The following is a 19,181-nucleotide window of genomic DNA, read 5'->3' as shown; positions in this document are numbered from 1 at the left end:
CTGGGTAAGGAGGTTTTCCACAGTGGATACCCACTGGGTAAGGAGGTTTTCCACAGTGGATACCCACTGGGTAAGGAGGTTTTCTACAGTAGATACCCACTGGGTAAGGAGGTTTTCTACAGTAGATACCCACTGGGTAAGGAGGTTTTCTACAGTAGATACCCACTGGGTAAGGAGGTTTTCTACAGTGAAGACCCACTGGGTAAGGAGGTTTTCTACAGTAGATACCCACTGGGTAAGGAGGTTTTCCACAGTAGAGAACCACTGGGTAAGGAGGTTTTCTACAGTAGAGACCCACTGAGTAAGGAGGTTTTCTACAGTAGATACCCACTGGGTAAGGAGGTTTTCCACAGTAGAGACCCACTGGGTAAGGAGGTTTTCCACAGTAGAGACAAACTGGGTAAGGAGGTTTTCTACAGTAGATACCCACTGGGTAAGGAGGTTTTCTACAGTAGAGACCCACTGGGTAAGGAGGTTTTCTACAGTAGAGACGCACTGGGTAAGGAGGTTTTCTACAGTAGATACCCACTGGGTAAGGAGGTTTTCTACAGTAGAGACCCACTGGGTAGGGAGGTTTTCTACAGTAGATACCCACTGGGTAAGGAGGTTTTCCACAGTAGAGACAAACTGGGTAAGGAGGTTTTCTACAGTAGAGACCCACTGGGTAAGGAGGTTTTCTACAGTAGATACCCACTGGGTAAGGAGGTTTTCCACAGTGGATACCCACTGGGTAAGGAGGTTTTCTACAGTAGAGACCCACTGGGAACGGACACCAGTATAATGTCTAGTTTTGATTTACATTTTGTTTAAGTTGTCAAATAACTATATATATATAACTATATATAATAACAAATATATATAATATAATAATAATAACATAATAACAAATAACTTTAATTCAATTTGAAATTCCCCCCCAAAAATGTCATGTCATGGATCTGGGTTAAAAATGGTGTGATTTTTTTACACAAAATTCACAATATTCCTTTACATTGATGACTTTTTATAAATCAAATCAATTTTCCACATTGATTCAATGTCATCACATTGCAGTAGTTGTGTTGAAGTAATATTAATTCAACCAGTTTGTGCCCAATGGGGGAGTAGTGAAGTGTACAGAAACCAACAATCTGCCTCATGACTCATTCACTCACTGAGCAATACTGGTGGTGAAGCTGATTAATTGTTTTGTGGCCTGAGAAAATGAATGAATTATTGCCGATTACTACGACTCTGATGAACTAGTCCTGGGGAAGGGGAGAAAACGGATAATGCCAGGTGACATAATGTCGGGATCTAAATCTGTTTACAAATGTTGAAAAAAAACTAATACGTAAAGTCGAATCGCAGAAATCCATGAAGTTTGAGGTTGATCTCTTCTTCATGGGCTTTAGGCGAGCTTGCTTGTTTTTTTGGTGGGTTTAAAGTGTTAGCATCAGCAATCCCTCAAAGGGTTCATAGTATACGATGGTCAAGTGTATCTGGACAGAGACTATAACATCCTGCTAACAAGACCAGACCAGCCCAGACCAGCCTGGTAGCTAATCCAACGGGTACAGAAACCCACAACCACACAGCTCTCCAAGAAGGTAGTGAGGTCTGCACAACGCATCACCGGGGTCACACCGCCTGCCCTCTAGGACACCTACACCACCCGATGTTACAGGAAGGCCATAAAGATCATCAAGGACAACAACCACCCGAGACACTGCATGTTCACCCCGCTATCATCCAGAAGGCGAAGTCAGTACAGGTGCATCAAAGCTGGGACTGAGAGACTGAAAAGGCAATCAGACTGTTAAACAGCCATCAGTAGCCGGCTACCACCCGGTTACTGAACCCTGCACCTTAGAGGCTGCTGCCCGATATACATAAACACTGGCCACTCTAATAATGGAACACTGGCCACTCTAATAATGGAATCACTGGCCACTCTAATAACGGAACACTGGTCACTCTAATAATGGAACACTGGCCACTCTAATAATGGAACACTGGCCACTCTAATAATGGAACACTGGCCACTCTAATAACGGAACACTGGTCACTCTAATAATGGAACACTGGTCACTCTAATAATGGAACACTGGCCACTCTAATAATGGAATCACTGGCCACTTTAATAATGTTTACATACGGTTTTACTCATTTCACATGTATATACTGTATTCTAGTCAATGCCATTCTGACATTGCTCATCCTAATATTTATATATTTCTCAATTTCATTAATTTACTTTTCGATTTCTGTGTATTGTTGTGAATTGTTAGATACTACTGCACTGTTGTAGCTAGGAACACAAGCATTTCTCTACACACGAAATAACATCTGCTAAATAAGTCAACGTGACCAATAACATCTGATTTGAACTGTGTTATAGTCACAGACCGGCCAGCCCAGACCGGCCTGGTAGCTAAACCAACTGTGTTACAGTCACAGACCGGCCAGCCCAGACCGGCCTGGTAGCTAAACCAACTGTGTTACAGTCACAGACCGGCCAGCCCAGACCGGCCTGGTAGCTAAACCAACTGTGTTACAGTCACAGACCGGCCAGCCCAGACCAGCCTGGTAGCTAAACCAACTGTGTTGCAGTCACAGACCGGCCTGGTAGCTAAACAAACTGTGTTACAGTCACAGACCGGCCAGTCCAGACCAGCCTGGTCGCTAAACCAACTGTGTTACAGTCACAGACCGGCCAGCCCAGACCGGCCTGGTAGCTAAACCAACTGTGTTACAGTCACAGACCGGCCAGTCCAGACCAGCCTGGTCGCTAAACCAACTGTGTTACAGTCACAGACCGGCCAGTCCAAACCAGCCTGGTCGCTAAACCAACTGTGTTACATTCACAGACCGGCCAGACCAGACCAGCCTGGTAGCTAAACCAACTGTGTTACAGTCACAGACCGGCCAGCCCAGACCGGCCTGGTAGCTAAACCAACTGTGTTACAGTCACAGACCGGCCAGCCCAGACCAGCCTGGTAGCTAAACCAACTGTGTTACAGTCACAGAGCGGCCAGGCCAGACCAGCCTGGTAGCTAAACCAACTGTGTTACAGTCACAGACCGGCCAGCCCAGACCAGCCTGATAGCTAAACCAACTGTGATACAGTCACAGACCGGCCAGCCCAGACCAGCCTGGTAGCTAAACAAACTGTGTTACAGTCACAGAGCGGCCAGCCCAGACCAGCCTGGTAGCTAAACCAACTGTGTTACAGTCACAGACCGGCCAGCCCAGACCAGCCTGATAGCTAAACCAACTGTGTTACAGTCACAGACCGGCCAGCCCAAACCAGCCTGGTAGCTAAACCAACTGTGTTACAGTCACAGAGCGGCCAGCCCAGACCAGCCTGGTCGCTAAACCAACTGTGTTATAGTCACAGACCGGCCAGCACAGACCAGCCTGGTAGCTAAACCAACTGTGTTACAGTCACAGAGCGGCCAGCCCAGACCGGCCTGGAAGCTAAACCAACTGTGTTACAGTCACAGACCGGCCAGCCCAGACCAGCCTGGTAGCTAAACCAACTGTGTTACAGTCACAGAGCGGCCAGCCCAGACCAGCCTGGTAGCTAAACCAACTGTGTTACAGTCACAGACCGGCCAGCCCAGACCAGCCTGGTAGCTAAACCAACTGTGATACAGTCACAGACCGGCCTGGTAGCTAAACCAACTGTGTTACAGTCACAGACCGGCCTGGAAGCTAAACCAACTGTGTTACAGTCACAGACCGGCCAGCCCAGACCAGCCTGGTAGCTAAACCAACTGTGTTACAGTCACAGACCGGCAGGCCCAGACCAGCCTGGTAGCTAAACCAACTGTGTTACAGTCACAGACCGGCCTGGAAGCTAAACCAACTGTGTTACAGTCACAGACCGGCCAGCCCAGACCAGCCTGGTAGCTAAACCAACTGTGTTACAGTCACAGACCGGCCAGCCCAGACCAGCCTGGTCGCTAAACCAACTGTGATACAGTCACAGACCGGCCTGGTAGCTAAACCAACTGTGTTACAGTCACAGACCGGCCAGCCCAGACCAGCCTGGTAGCTAAACCAACTGTGTTACAGTCACAGACCGGCAGGCCCAGACCAGCCTGGTAGCTAAACCAACTGTGTTACAGTCACAGACCGGCCAGCCCAGACCAGCATGGTAGCTAAACCAACTGTGTTACAGTCACAGACCGGCCAGCCCAGACCAGCCTGGTAGCTAAACCAACTGTGTTACAGTCACAGACCGGCCAGCCCAGACCGGCCTGGTAGCTAAACCAACTGTGTTACAGTCACAGACCGGCCAGCCCAGACCAGCCTGGTAGCTAAACCAACTGTGTTACAGTCACAGAGCGGCCAGCCCAGACCAGCCTGGTAGCTAAACCAACTGTGTTACAGTCACAGACCGGCCAGCCCAGACCAGCCTGGTAGCTAAACCAACTGTGTTACAGTCACAGAGCGGCCAGCCCAGACCAGCATGGTAGCTAAACCAACTGTGTTACAGTCACAGACCGGCCAGCCCAGACCAGCCTGGTAGCTAAACCAACTGTGTTACAGTCACAGACCGGCAGGCCCAGACCAGCCTGGTAGCTAAACCAACTGTGTTACAGTCACAGACCGGCCAGCCCAGACCAGCATGGTAGCTAAACCAACTGTGTTACAGTCACAGACCGGCCAGCCCAGACCAGCCTGGTAGCTAAACCAACTGTGTTACAGTCACAGACCGGCCAGCCCAGACCGGCCTGGTAGCTAAACCAACTGTGTTACAGTCACAGACCGGCCAGCCCAGACCAGCCTGGTAGCTAAACCAACTGTGTTACAGTCACAGAGCGGCCAGCCCAGACCAGCCTGGTAGCTAAACCAACTGTGTTACAGTCACAGACCGGCCAGCCCAGACCAGCCTGGTAGCTAAACCAACTGTGTTACAGTCACAGAGCGGCCAGCCCAGACCAGCATGGTAGCTAAACCAACTGTGTTACAGTCACAGACCGGCCAGCCCAGACCAGCCTGGTAGCTAAACCAACTGTGTTACAGTCACAGAGCGGCCAGCCCAGACCGGCCTGGTAGCTAAACCAACTGTGTTACAGTCACAGAGCGGCCAGCCCAGACCAGCCTGGTAGCTAAACCAACTGTGTTACAGTCACAGAGCGGCCAGACCAGCCTGGTAGCTAAACCAACTGTGTTACAGTCACAGAGCGGCCAGCCCAGACCGGCCTGGTAGCTAAACAAACTGTTTTACAGTCACAGAGCGGCCAGCCCAGACCGGCCTGGTAGCTAAGTAAAATATAACTTCAAACAAACGGTACTATTAAAGGTGAGGAGAAACCAAGTGTCAGCTTTAAGAAACGCATGAGGGAGAAATGCTGTCCTAGATATGTGTCTGATGAATAGACTCAAGGAAAATGAGAAAAACATCTTCAGTAAGAAGTGAACCCCAGAACCACCACATCTCTGGAGCAGTATTCACAGTACACTACCACCTGACAGTATTTACAGTATAACAGTATACTACCACCTGACAGTATAACAGTATAACAGTATACTACCACCTGACAGTATAACAGTATAACAGTATACTACCACCTGACAGTATTTACAGTATAACAGTATACTACCACCTGACAGTATTTACAGTATAACAGTATACTACCACCTGACAGTATTTACAGTATACTACCACCTGACAGTATTTACAGTATAACAGTATACTACCACCTGACAGTATTTACAGTATAACAGTATACTACCACCTGACAGTATAACAGTATACTACCACCTGACAGTATTTACAGTATAACAGTATACTACCACCTGACAGTATAACAGTATAACAGTATACTACCACCTGACAGTATAACAGTATACTACCACCTGACAGTATTTACAGTATAACAGTATACTACCACCTGACAGTATAACAGTATAACAGTATAACAGTATACTACCACCTGACAGTATTTACAGTATAACAGTATACTACCACCTGACAGTATAACAGTATACTACCACCTGACAGTATAACAGTATACTACCACCTGACAGTATAACAGTATAACAGTATACTACCACCTGACAGTATAACAGTATACTACCACCTGACAGTATAACAGTATACTACCACCTGACAGTATAACAGTATAACAGTATACTACCACCTGACAGTATTTACAGTATAACAGTATACTACCACCTGACAGTATTTACAGTATAACAGTATACTACCACCTGACAGTATTTACAGTATAACAGTATACTACCACCTGACAGTATTTACAGTATAACAGTATACTACCACCTGACAGTATTTACAGTAGAACAGTATACTACCACCTGACAGTATTTACAGTATAACAGTATACTACCACCTGACAGTATTTACAGTATAACAGTATAACAGTATACTACCACCTGACAGTATTTACAGTATAACAGTATACTACCACCTGACAGTATTTACAGTATAACAGTATACTACCACCTGACAGTATAACAGTATACTACCACCTGACATTATTTACAGTATAACAGTATAATACCACCTGACAGTATTTACAGTATAACAGTATAACAGTATACTACCACCTGACAGTATTTACAGTATAACAGTATACTACCACCTGACAGTATTTACAGTATAACAGTATACTACCACCTGACAGTATTTACAGTATAACAGTATACTACCACCTGACAGTATAACAGTATACTACCACCTGACAGTATTTACAGTATAACAGTATACTACCACCTGACAGTATTTACAGTATAACAGTATACTACCACCTGACAGTATTTACAGTATAACAGTATACTACCACCTGACAGTATAACAGTATACTACCACCTGACAGTATAACAGTATACTACCACCTGACAGTATAACAGTATACTACCACCTGACAGTATTTACAGTATAACAGTATACTACCACCTGACAGTATTTACAGTATAACAGTATACTACCACCTGACAGTATTTACAGTATACTACCACCTGACAGTATTTACAGTATAACAGTATACTACCACCTGACAGTATTTACAGTATAACAGTATACTACCACCTGACAGTATTTACAGTATAACAGTATACTACCACCTGACAGTATTTACAGTATAACAGTATACTACCACCTGACAGTATTTACAGTATAACAGTATACTACCACCTGACAGTATAACAGTATACTACCACCTGACAGTATTTACAGTACACTACCACCTGACAGTATTTACAGTATAACAGTATACTACCACCTGACAGTATTTACAGTACACTACCACCTGACAGTATAACAGTATACTACCACCTGACAGTATTTACAGTATAACAGTACACTACCACCTGACAGTATAACAGTATACTACCACCTGACAGTATTTACAGTATAACAGTATACTACCACCTGACAGTATTTACAGTATAACAGTATACTACCACCTGACAGTATAACAGTATACTACCACCTGACAGTATTTACAGTATAACAGTATACTACCACCTGACAGTATAACATTATACTACCACCTGACAGTATTTACAGTATAACAGTATACTACCACCTGACAGAATAACAGTATACTACCACCTGACAGTATTTACAGTATAACAGTATACTACCACCTGACAGTATTTACAGTATAACAGTATACTACCACCTGACAGTATTTACAGTATAACAGTATACTACCACCTGACAGTATAACAGTATACTACCACCTGACAGTATAACAGTATACTACCACCTGACAGTATAACAGTATACTACCACCTGACAGTATTTACAGTATAACAGTATACTACCACCTGACAGTATTTACAGTATAACAGTATACTACCACCTGACAGTATTTACAGTATACTACCACCTGACAGTATTTACAGTATAACAGTATACTACCACCTGACAGTATAACAGTATACTACCACCTGACAGTATAACAGTATACTACCACCTGACAGTATTTACAGTATAACAGTATACTACCACCCGACAGTATTTACAGTATAACAGTATACTACCACCTGACAGTATTTACAGTATAACAGTATACTACCACCTGACAGTATAACAGTATACTACCACCTGACAGTATAACAGTATACTACCACCTGACAGTATTTACAGTATAACAGTATACTACCACCTGACAGTATAACAGTATAACAGTATACTACCACCTGACAGTATTTACAGTATAACAGTATACTACCACCTGACAGTATTTACAGTATACTACCACCTGACAGTATTTACAGTATAACAGTATACTACCACCTGACAGTATTTACAGTATACTACCACCTGACAGTATTTACAGTATAACAGTATACTACCACCTGACAGTATAACAGTATACTACCACCTGACAGTATAACAGTATACTACCACCTGACAGTATTTACAGTATAACAGTATACAACCACCTGACAGTATTTACAGTATAACAGTATACTACCACCTGACAGTATAACAGTATACTACCACCTGACAGTATAACAGTATAACAGTATACTACCACCTGACAGTATTTACAGTATAACAGTATACTACCACCTGACAGTATAACAGTATACTACCACCTGACAGTATAACAGTATAACAGTATACTACCACCTGACAGTATTTACAGTATAACAGTATACTACCACCTGACAGTATTTACAGTATACTACCACCTGACAGTATAACAGTATAACAGTATACTACCACCTGACAGTATAACAGTATACTACCACCTGACAGTATTTACAGTATAACAGTATACTACCACCTGACAGTATTTACAGTATAACAGTATACTACCACCTGACAGTATTTACAGTATACTACCACCTGACAGTATTTACAGTATAACAGTATACTACCACCTGACAGTATAACAGTATAACAGTATACTACCACCTGACAGTATTTACAGTATAACAGTATACTACCACCTGACAGTATAACAGTATACTACCACCTGACAGTATTTACAGTATAACAGTATACTACCACCTGACAGTATTTACAGTATAACAGTATACTACCACCTGACAGTATTTACAGTATAACAGTATACTACCACCTGACAGTATAACAGTATAACAGTATACTACCACCTGACAGTATTTACAGTATAACAGTATACTACCACCTGACAGTATAACAGTATACTACCACCTGACAGTATTTACAGTATAACAGTATACTACCACCTGACAGTATAACAGTATACTACCACCTGACAGTATTTACAGTATAACAGTATACTACCACCTGACAGTATAACAGTATACTACCACCTGACAGTATAACAGTATACTACCACCTGACAGTATTTACAGTATAACAGTATACTACCACCTGACAGTATTTACAGTATAACAGTATACTACCACCTGACAGTATAACAGTATAACAGTATACTACCACCTGACAGTATTTACAGTATAACAGTATACTACCACCTGACAGTATAACAGTATACTACCACCTGACAGTATTTACAGTATACTACCACCTGACAGTATTTACAGTATAACAGTATAACTGTTATATTTACAGTATAACAGTATACTACCACCTGACAGTATTTACAGTATAACAGTATACTACCACCTGACAGTATTTACAGTAGAACAGTATACTACCACCTGACAGTATTTACAGTATAACAGCATACTACCACCTGACAGTATAACAGTATACTACCACCTGACAGTATTTACAGTATAACAGTATACTACCACCTGACAGTATTTACAGTAGAACAGTATACTACCACCTGACAGTATTTACAGTATAACAGTATACTACCACCTGACAGTATAACAGTATACTACCACCTGACAGTATAACAGTATACTACCACCTGACAGTATTTACAGTATAACAGTATACTACCACCTGACAGTATTTACAGTAGAACAGTATACTACCACCTGACAGTATTTACAGTATAACAGCATACTACCACCTGACAGTATAACAGTATACTACCACCTGACAGTATTTACAGTATAACAGTATACTACCACCTGACAGTATTTACAGTAGAACAGTATACTACCACCTGACAGTATTTACAGTATAACAGTATACTACCACCTGACAGTATTTACAGTATAACAGTATACTACCACCTGACAGTATTTACAGTATAACAGTATACTACCACCTGACAGTATAACAGTATACTACCACCTGACAGTATTTACAGTATAACAGTATACTACCACCTGACAGTATAACAGTATACTACCCCCTGACAGTATTTACAGTAGAGCAGTATACTACCACCTGACAGTATAACAGTATAACAGTATAACAGTATACTACCACCTGACAGTATTTACAGTATAACAGTATACTACCACCTGACAGTATTTACAGTATACTACCACCTGACAGTATTTACAGTAGAGCAGTATACTACCACCTGACAGTATAACAGTATACTACCCCCTGACAGTATTTACAGTATAACAGTATACTACCACCTGACAGTATTTACAGTATAACAGTATACTACCACCTGACAGTATAACAGTATACTACCACCTGACAGTATTTACAGTATAACAGTATACTACCACCTTGACAGTATTTACAGTATAACAGTATACTACCACCTGGCAGTATTTACAGTATACTACCACCTGACAGTATTTACAGTATAACAGTATACTACCACCTGACAGTATTTACAGTATAACAGTATACTACCACCTGACAGTATTTACAGTATACTACCACCTGACAGTATTTACAGTATAACAGTATACTACCACCTTGACAGTATTTACAGTATAACAGTATACTACCACCTGACAGTATAACAGTATACTACCCCCTGACAGTATTTACAGTATAACAGTATACTACCACCTGACAGTATTTACAGTATAACAGTATACTACCACCTGACAGTATTTACAGTATAACAGTATACTACCACCTGACAGTATTTACAGTATAACAGTATACTACCACCTTGACAGTATTTACAGTATAACAGTATACTACCACCTGACAGTATAACAGTATACTACCACCTGACAGTAGAACAGTATACTACCACCTGACAGTGGTGCTATCTCTAGACACATGACTGTACAATACCTCCGGGTCTCAGCATTCTATATTCATCATCAGACCGTACAGTGCCTTCAGAAGGTATTCAGATGCCTTGACTTTTTCCACATTTTGTTTTAAGCTACAGCATTATTCTAACGTGCGTCTTCAGCAATCTACACACAATACCCCACAATGACAAAGCGAAAACAGTTTTCTTTGCAAATTTATTACAAATAAAAAACTGAAATACTTCATTTACATAAGTATTCAGACATAAGTATTTGCTATGAGACTCAAAATTGAGCTCAGGTGCATCCTGTTTCCATTGATCATCCTTGAGATGTTTCTACAATTTGATCGGAGTCCACCTGTGGTAAATTCAATTGATTGGACATGATTTGGAAAGGCACACACCTGTCTATATAAGGTCCTGCAGTTGACAGTACATGTCAAAAGGAATTGTACGTAGAGCTCAGAGACAGGATTGTTTCGAGGAACAGGTATGGGGAAGGGTACCAAAAAATGTCTACAGAATTGAAGGTACCTAAGTTTGGAACCAGAGCTGGCCGCCCTACCAAACTGAGCAATCGGGGGAGAAGAGCCTTGATCAGGGAGGTGACGAAGAACCCGATGGTCACTCTGACAGAGCTCCAGAGTTCCTCTGTGGAGATGGGAGAACCTTCCAGAAGGACAACCATCTCTGCAGCACTCCACCAATCAGGCTTTTATGGTAGAGTGGCCAGACGGAAGCCACTCCTCAGTAAAAGGCACATGACAGCCCACTTTGAGTTTGCCAAAAGTAACCTAAAGATTCTCAGACCATGAGAAACAAGATTCTCTGGTCTGAGGAAACCAAGATTGAACTATTTGGTCTGAATGCCAAGCATCACATCTGGAGGAAACCTGGCACCATCCCTACGGTGAAGCACGGTGGTGGCAGCGTCATGCTGTGGGGATGTTTTTCAGTGGCAGGGACTGGGAGACTAGTCAGGATCGAGGCAAAGATGAACGGAGCAAAGTACAGAGAGATCTTTGATGAAAACCTGCTCCAGAGCACTCAGGACCTCAGACTGGGGGGATTGTTCCAACAGGACAACAACCCTAAGCACACAGCCAAAACAATGAAGGAGTGGCTTCGGCACAAGTCTCTGAATGTCTTTGAGTGGCCCAGCCAGAGCCCGGACTTGAAGCCCATCGAATATCTCTGAAGAGACCTGAAAATAGCTGTGCAGCAACGCTTCCCATCCAACCTGACAGAGCTTGAGAGGATCTGCAGAGAAGAATGGGAGAACCCCCCCAAATACAGATGTGCCAAACTTGTAGCGTCTTACCCAAGAAGACATGAGGCTGTAATCGCTGCCAAAGGTGAATCAACAAAGTACTGAAATAAAGGGTCGGAATACTCGTGGAAATGTGATATTTCATTTTTTATTTTATTTTTATAATAAATTTGCTAAAATGTATAAAAAACTGTTTTTGCTTTGTCATTATGGGGTATTGTGTGTAGAAAGAAAACAATTTTTTAGAATAAGGCTGCAACGTAACAATGTGGGAAAAGTCAAGGGGTCTGAATGCACTGTAGGCTTACCTTAGCTTGTCAGGTCCCCTGCATACAGAGGAGGAGGAGGAGAAGAAGAAGAAGAAGAAGAAGAAGAAGAAGAAGAAGAAGAAGAAGAAGAAGAAGAAGAAGAAGAAGAAGAAGAAGAAGAAGAAGAAGAAGAAGAAGAAGAAGAAGAAGGAGGAGGAGGAGGAGGAGGAGGAGGAGGAGGAGGAGGAGGAGGAGGAGGAGGAGAAGGAGGAGGAGGAGGAGGAGGAGGAGGAGGAGAAGAAGAAGAAGAAGAAGAAGAAGAAGAAGGAGAAGAAGTAGAAGAAGAAGAAGAAGAAGAAACACCAGCATCATCACATTGTAACAAGCTGCTTCCTGGACACCCACACCAGTCCCTGAAGCACAGGCAGCTCTCTGCTGATAAAAGATATCCCATCAACCCTCCATCAGGACAGGCAGATTTCTGCTGGTGAAGGATATCCCATCAGCCCTCTATCAGGGCAGAGACAGACTCTAATCTGTCTCTAACAACAGCCAGATTGGGAGTCCCAGAGATCCCAGACAAACTCATGAATAGCATCCTAGACTAGTCCATTTTGAAGGAGAAAAACCCTCCACTGCCGGTCCTCGATTATATCGTCACATGTTTATGTCTTCGTTAACATGTCATTTGTGGGGGATACTGGCTGGCACAGACCTGAACTCACAGGAAAGCATGATCAAATTGAGTGTATTTTAAAGCATGGGCTTCAGAAGTAGTGAAGCCAGGAGCATGCCTCACCTCAGTGGATTCCTGGAGTAGCGGTACCCTCTTTTGGACACTTGGTGAACCAGACTAGGTCATTTACACTTTGTTACACATGTAGGTAGGATAGATAATGATCATAAAAACGCTAATAAAATGTAGTAGCCCTAATTTACATGTAGGCAAATGTACACGTCCACACAGCCTAATAAGCTGAGACATTATTAGGTCCTAGGAGAGTGGAGAAGGTTGAGACAGTATTAGGTCCTAGGAGAGTGGAGAAGGTTGAGACAGTATTAGGTCCTAGGAGAGTGGAGAAGGTTGAGACAGTATTAGGTCCTAGGAGAGTGGAGAAGGTTGAGACAGTATTAGGTCCTAGGAGAGTGGAGAAGGTTGAGACAGTATTAGGTCCTAGGAGAGTGGAGAAGGTTGAGACAGTATTAGGACCTAGCAGTGTGGAGAAGGCTGAGACAGTATTAGGTCCTAGCAGTGTGGAGAAGGCTGAGACAGTATTAGGTCCTAGCAGTGTGGAGAAGGCTGAGACATTATTAGGCCCTAGCAGCGTGGAGAAGGCTGAGACAGTATTAGGTCCTATCAGTGTGGAGAAGGCTGAGACAGTATTAGGTCCTATCAGTGTGGAGAAGGCTGAGACAGTATTAGGTCCTATCAGTGTGGAGAAGGCTGAGACATTATTAGGCCCTAGGAGAGTGGAGAAGGTTGAGACATTATTAGGCCCTAGCAGTGTGGAGAAGGTTGAGACATTATTAGGCCCTAGCAGTGTGGAGAAGGCTGAGACATTATTAGGCCCTAGCAGCGTGGAGAAGACTAGCTGCCTAACGTTAGCTAGGCTAGGTGTTAGGGTTAAGTTTAGGAGTTAGGTTAAAGGGTTACGATTAGAGTTAGGAAAGCGTTAGCTAAAAAGGTTAAGATCATGGGTTAAGGTTAAATTTAACAAACAATTTTGGGACCATTTTGGGACCATGTAAACAATGGAGAAGTGAAACAAATACCAAAATATCCTTAACACACTGCACCATGTCTACAAGACAGCACTGTCTTAACACACCGCATCATGTCTACAAAATAGCATTTTGCTTTCATCAAAATCTCACAAATGGTAGCTAGCTGCTCCAATCACTGTAATATAGCCTTTTATAATCCTTGTCCTATAACCTGCTCTAAACCCTGTTCTACAGCCTTCTCTAATCCCTGTCCTACAGCCTGATCTAGTCCCTGTCCTACAGCCTGCTCTAATCCCTGTCCTACAGCCTGCTCTAAACCCTGTTCTACAGCCTGCTCTAATCCCTGTCCTACAGCCTGATCTAGTCCCTGTCCTACAGCCTGCTCTAATCTCTGTCCTACAGCCTGCTCTAAACCCTGTTCTACAGCCTGCTCTAAACCCTGTCCCACAGCCTGATCGAATCCCTGTCCTACAGCCTGATCTAATCCCTGTCCTACAGCCTGATCTAAACCCTGTCCTACAGCCTGATCTAGTCCCTGTCCTACAGCATGATCTAGTCCCTGTCCTACAGCCTGATCTAATCCCTGTCCTACAGCCTGATCTAGTCCCTGTCCTACAGCATGATCTAGTCCCTGTCCTACAGCCTGATCTAATCCCTGTCCTACAGCCTGATCTAAACCCTGTCCTACAGCCTGATCTAATCCCTGTCCTACAGCCTGATCTAATCCCTGTCCTACAGCCTGATCTAATCCCTGTCCTACAGCCTGATCTAATCCCTGTCCTACAGCCTGATCTAAACCCTGTCCTACAGCCTGATCTAGTCCCTGTCCTACAGCATGATCTAGTCCCTGTCCTACAGCCTGATCTAATCCCTGTCCTACAGCCTGATCTAAACCCTGTCCTACAGCCTGATCTAATCCCTGTCCTACAGCATGATCTAATCCCCGTCCTACAGCCTGATCTGATCCCTGTCCTACAGCCGGAACTAATCCCGGTCCTACAGCCTGATTTAAACCTGTCCTATAGTCTTCTCTAATCCCTGTCCTACAGCCTGATTTAAACCTGTCCTATAGTCTTCTCTAATCCTGGTCCTACAGCCTGATTTAAACCTGTCCTATAGTCTTCTCTAATCCCGGTCCTACAGCCTGATTTAAACCTGTCCTATAGTCTTCTCTAATCCTGGTCCTACAGCCTGATTTAAACCTGTCCTATAGTCTTCTCTAATCCCTGTCCTACAGCCGGAACTAATCCCGGTCCTACAGCCTGATTTAAACCTGTCCTATAGTCTTCTCTAATCCCTGTCCTACAGCCGGAACTAATCCCGGTCCTACAGCCTGATTTAAACCTGTCCTATAGTCTTCTCTAATCCCGGTCCTACAGCCTGATTTAAACCTGTCCTATAGTCTTCTCTAATCCCGGTCCTACAGCCTGATTTAAACCTGTCCTATAGTCTTCTCTAATCCCGGTCCTACAGCCTGATTTAAACCTGTCCTATAGTCTTCTCTAATCCCTGTCCTACAGCCTGATTTAAACCTGTCCTATAGTCTTCTCTAATCCCGGTCCTACAGCCGAAACTAATCCCGGTCCTACAGCCTGATTTAAACCTGTCCTATAGTCTTCTCTAATCCCGGTCCTACAGCCTGATTTAAACCTGTCCTATAGTCTTCTCTAATCCCTGTCCTACAGCCTGATCTAAACCTGTCCTATAGTCTTCTCTAATCCCGGTCCTACAGCCTGATTTAAACCTGTCCTATAGTCTTCTCTAATCCCGGTCCTACAGCCTGATTTAAACCTGTCCTATAGTCTTCTCTAATCCCGGTCCTACAGCCTGATTTAAACCTGTCCTATAGTCTTCTCTAATCCCGGTCCTACAGCCTGATTTAAACCTGTCCTATAGTCTTCTCTAATCCCTGTCCCATAGCTTTTATCTGCCGTTATGGCCGCCTTCCTCGAATGTTAATTGACTGATCCAGTCAGTCTAACTCAGGAAACTGCCTTGCACAGCACTTTATCTGCCTTCCCTAGATCAATTGGACACGGGTGTGCTTTCCAAATGGCACCCTATTCCCTATCTAGTGCACTACTTTCGACCAGGGTTTTGGTCAAAAGTAGTGCACTGTGTAAGTAATAGGGTTCTATTTGGGATTTAGCCTCTGGCTCTGAGATGTGATCATGCCGGTGGGAATATCGGCTACAGCAGAAGTAGAGGTTGTATCCTAACCTGTCCTCCGCCAGCTCTGCCTGCCATGTTAACGACCCTGTAAAAGGTATTATTACAGCACCTGGTTTAAAGGTGCTGACCATCACTGTGAAGTTTGGGTTTTGTCCATGTCCCAAATAACACCTTATTCCCTTTTATAGTGCTTTACTGTACCCATAGGCCTCTGGTCAAATGGAGTGCACTGTAAAGGGAATAGAGAGCCATTTGGTCTCATGTGGCTCAGTTGGTAGAACACGGCACTTGCAACGCCAAGGTTATGGGTTTGATTCCCACAGGGGGACCAGTACGGAAAAATAGAAGGAAAAAAATATGCATTCACTACTGTAAATCGCTCTGGATAAGTGTGTCTGATAAATGATTTAAATGTATATAAAATACAATTACAAAAGGATTTGTTTGTGGTGGTTTAGCACGGCTGTGACTGCGCCTCTACCTGGCAGTGGTGTTATTGGGTTTGTTGGGCGGGATGCTGAGGGCACATCGAAAGGCAGTGAGACGGACTAACCGAGGCAATACTACTCTACGTCTCATGTTTTAATTAAATGTGGCCGAAGCATGAAACACACTAAGTAAAAAGCCTTGGTCCATAAATAAGAGCCCTGCTTCTGAACACAGCATGAAATGCAAGAGGCTCCTGGCTGCGCCAGAAATCATGACCGAACGGAACGCCACACACACCTCTTATCTCCCAAGTCTGTTTTGTTGCCGACCAGCATGATAATGACATCACTTCCTCTCTCTGTTCTGACGTCGTCGATCCATTTGGACGTTTGCTGGAAGGAGTTCACATCTGTGGAGGAATAGCAGAAGTAAAATAGTATTTCAAGTGGATTGAATATCAGATATTGTTTAAACGTGCCTGTTGACAAAGAATGGTTGTGCATACACTGTATAACTTAAATATTCACTAATTTAATTTGCATATTATTCTCAGATATAAGATGATCAAAATGTTAAGACAATTTCTACGTGGGTTTGGTAATATTCCTATCAATCCATTCCTATTGATCTTGACCCCCATCCCCGTTCAGAATGCAGGACTGTGTGTTCCTGGGTTCAAAGGTCGTACCATATTAAAGGGGCTTGACAAGAAACACCCACTGCTCGTTCGCTTCAAGGTGAAAATTTAAAAACAGCCTTCAGGGAATTAAATGTAACCTTTAATGAACTAGGCAAGTCAGTTAAGAACAATTTCTTATTTACAATGACGGCCTACAGGGGAACATTGGGTTAACTGCCTTGTTCAGGGGCAGAACGGCAGATTTTTACCTCGTCAGCTCCGGGACTCGATCCAGCAACCTTTTGGTTACTGATCTAATGCTCAAACCACAAGGCTGCCTGCCGCCATTTGTTGCGGAACCATGTTAGGGAGCCAGGATGGGAGCCAGGAAGGGAGCCATGTTAGGGAGACATGAAGGGAGCCAGGAAGGGAGCCATGTTAGGGAGCCATGTTAGGGAGCCATGTCGGGAACCATGTTAGGGAGCCATGAAGGGAACCATGTTAGGGAGCCATGAAGGGAGCCATGTTAGGGAGCCATGTCGGGAACCATGTTAGGGAGCCATGAAGGGAACCATGTTAGGGAGCCATGAAGGGAGCCATGTTAGGGAGCCATAAAGGGAACCATGTTAGGGAGCCATGTTAGGGAGCCATGAAGGGAGCCATGTTAGGGAGCCATGTCGGGAACCATGTTAGGGAGCCATGAAAGGGAGCCATGTTAGGGAGCCATGAAGAGAGCCATGTTAGGGAGCCATGAAGGGAACCATGTTAGGGAGCCATGAAGGGAGCCATGAAAGGGAGCCATGTTAGGGAGCCATGAAAGGGAGATATGTTAGGGAGCCATGAAGAGAGCCATGTTAGGGAGCCATGTTAGGGAGCCATGTTAGGGAACCATGTCGGGAACCATGTTAGGGAGCCAAGTTAGGGAGCCATGAAGGGAGCCATGTTAGGGAGCCATGTTTGGGAACCATGTTAGGGAGCCAGGAAGGGAGCCATATTAGGGAGCCATGTTAGGGAGCCATATTAGGGAGCCATGAAGGGAGCCATGTTAGGGAGCCATGTCGGGAACCATGTTAGGGAGCCATGAAGGGAACCATGTTAGGGAGCCATGAAGGGAGCCATGTTAGGGAGCCATGAAGGGAACCATGTTAGGGAGCCATGTTAGGGAGCCATGTTAGGGAGCCATGAAGGGAGCCATGAAAGGGAGCCATGTTAGGGAGCCATGAAAGGGAGCCATGTTAGGGAGCCATGAAGAGAGCCATGTTAGGGAGCCATGTTAGGGAGCCATGTTAGGGAGCCATGAAGGGAACCATGTTAGGGAGCCATGTTAGGGAGCCATGAAGGGAGCCATGAAAGGGAGCCATGTTAGGGAGCCATGAAAGGGAGACATGTTAGGGAGCCATGAAGAGAGCCATGTTAGGGAGCCATGTTAGGGAGCCATGTTAGGGAACCATGTTAGGGAGACATGAAGGGAGCCATGTTAGGGAGCCATGTCGGGAACCATGTTAGGGAGCCATGAAGGGAACCAAGTTATGGAGCCAGGAAGGGAGCCATGTTAGGGAGCCATGTTTGGGAACCATGTTAGGGAACCATGTTAGGGAGCCATGTTAGGGAGCCATGTTAGGGATCCATGAAGGGAGCCATGAAAGGGAGCCATGTTAGGGAGCCAG

At 44.2% G+C, this 19,181-nt stretch overlaps 1 protein-coding gene across 1 annotated transcript in view; it reads right to left on the bottom strand.

Annotated features, from left to right (window-relative positions):
* rab6ba (RAB6B, member RAS oncogene family a) overlaps nucleotides 1-19,181 on the bottom strand; it is a 204,090-nt gene that overhangs the window by 83,904 nt on the left and 101,005 nt on the right. The window contains exon 5 of the mRNA XM_064933248.1: nucleotides 17,193-17,304. Coding sequence (XP_064789320.1) covers nucleotides 17,193-17,304 — 112 coding nt within the window. The remainder of the gene's footprint in view (nucleotides 1-17,192; nucleotides 17,305-19,181) is intronic.

The sequence above is a fragment of the Oncorhynchus masou genome, chromosome 24 (genome assembly GCF_036934945.1).
Source record: "Oncorhynchus masou masou isolate Uvic2021 chromosome 24, UVic_Omas_1.1, whole genome shotgun sequence".
Lineage (NCBI taxonomy): Eukaryota > Metazoa > Chordata > Actinopteri > Salmoniformes > Salmonidae > Oncorhynchus > Oncorhynchus masou.
This window is presented reverse-complemented; position numbering and strand designations above follow the sequence as displayed.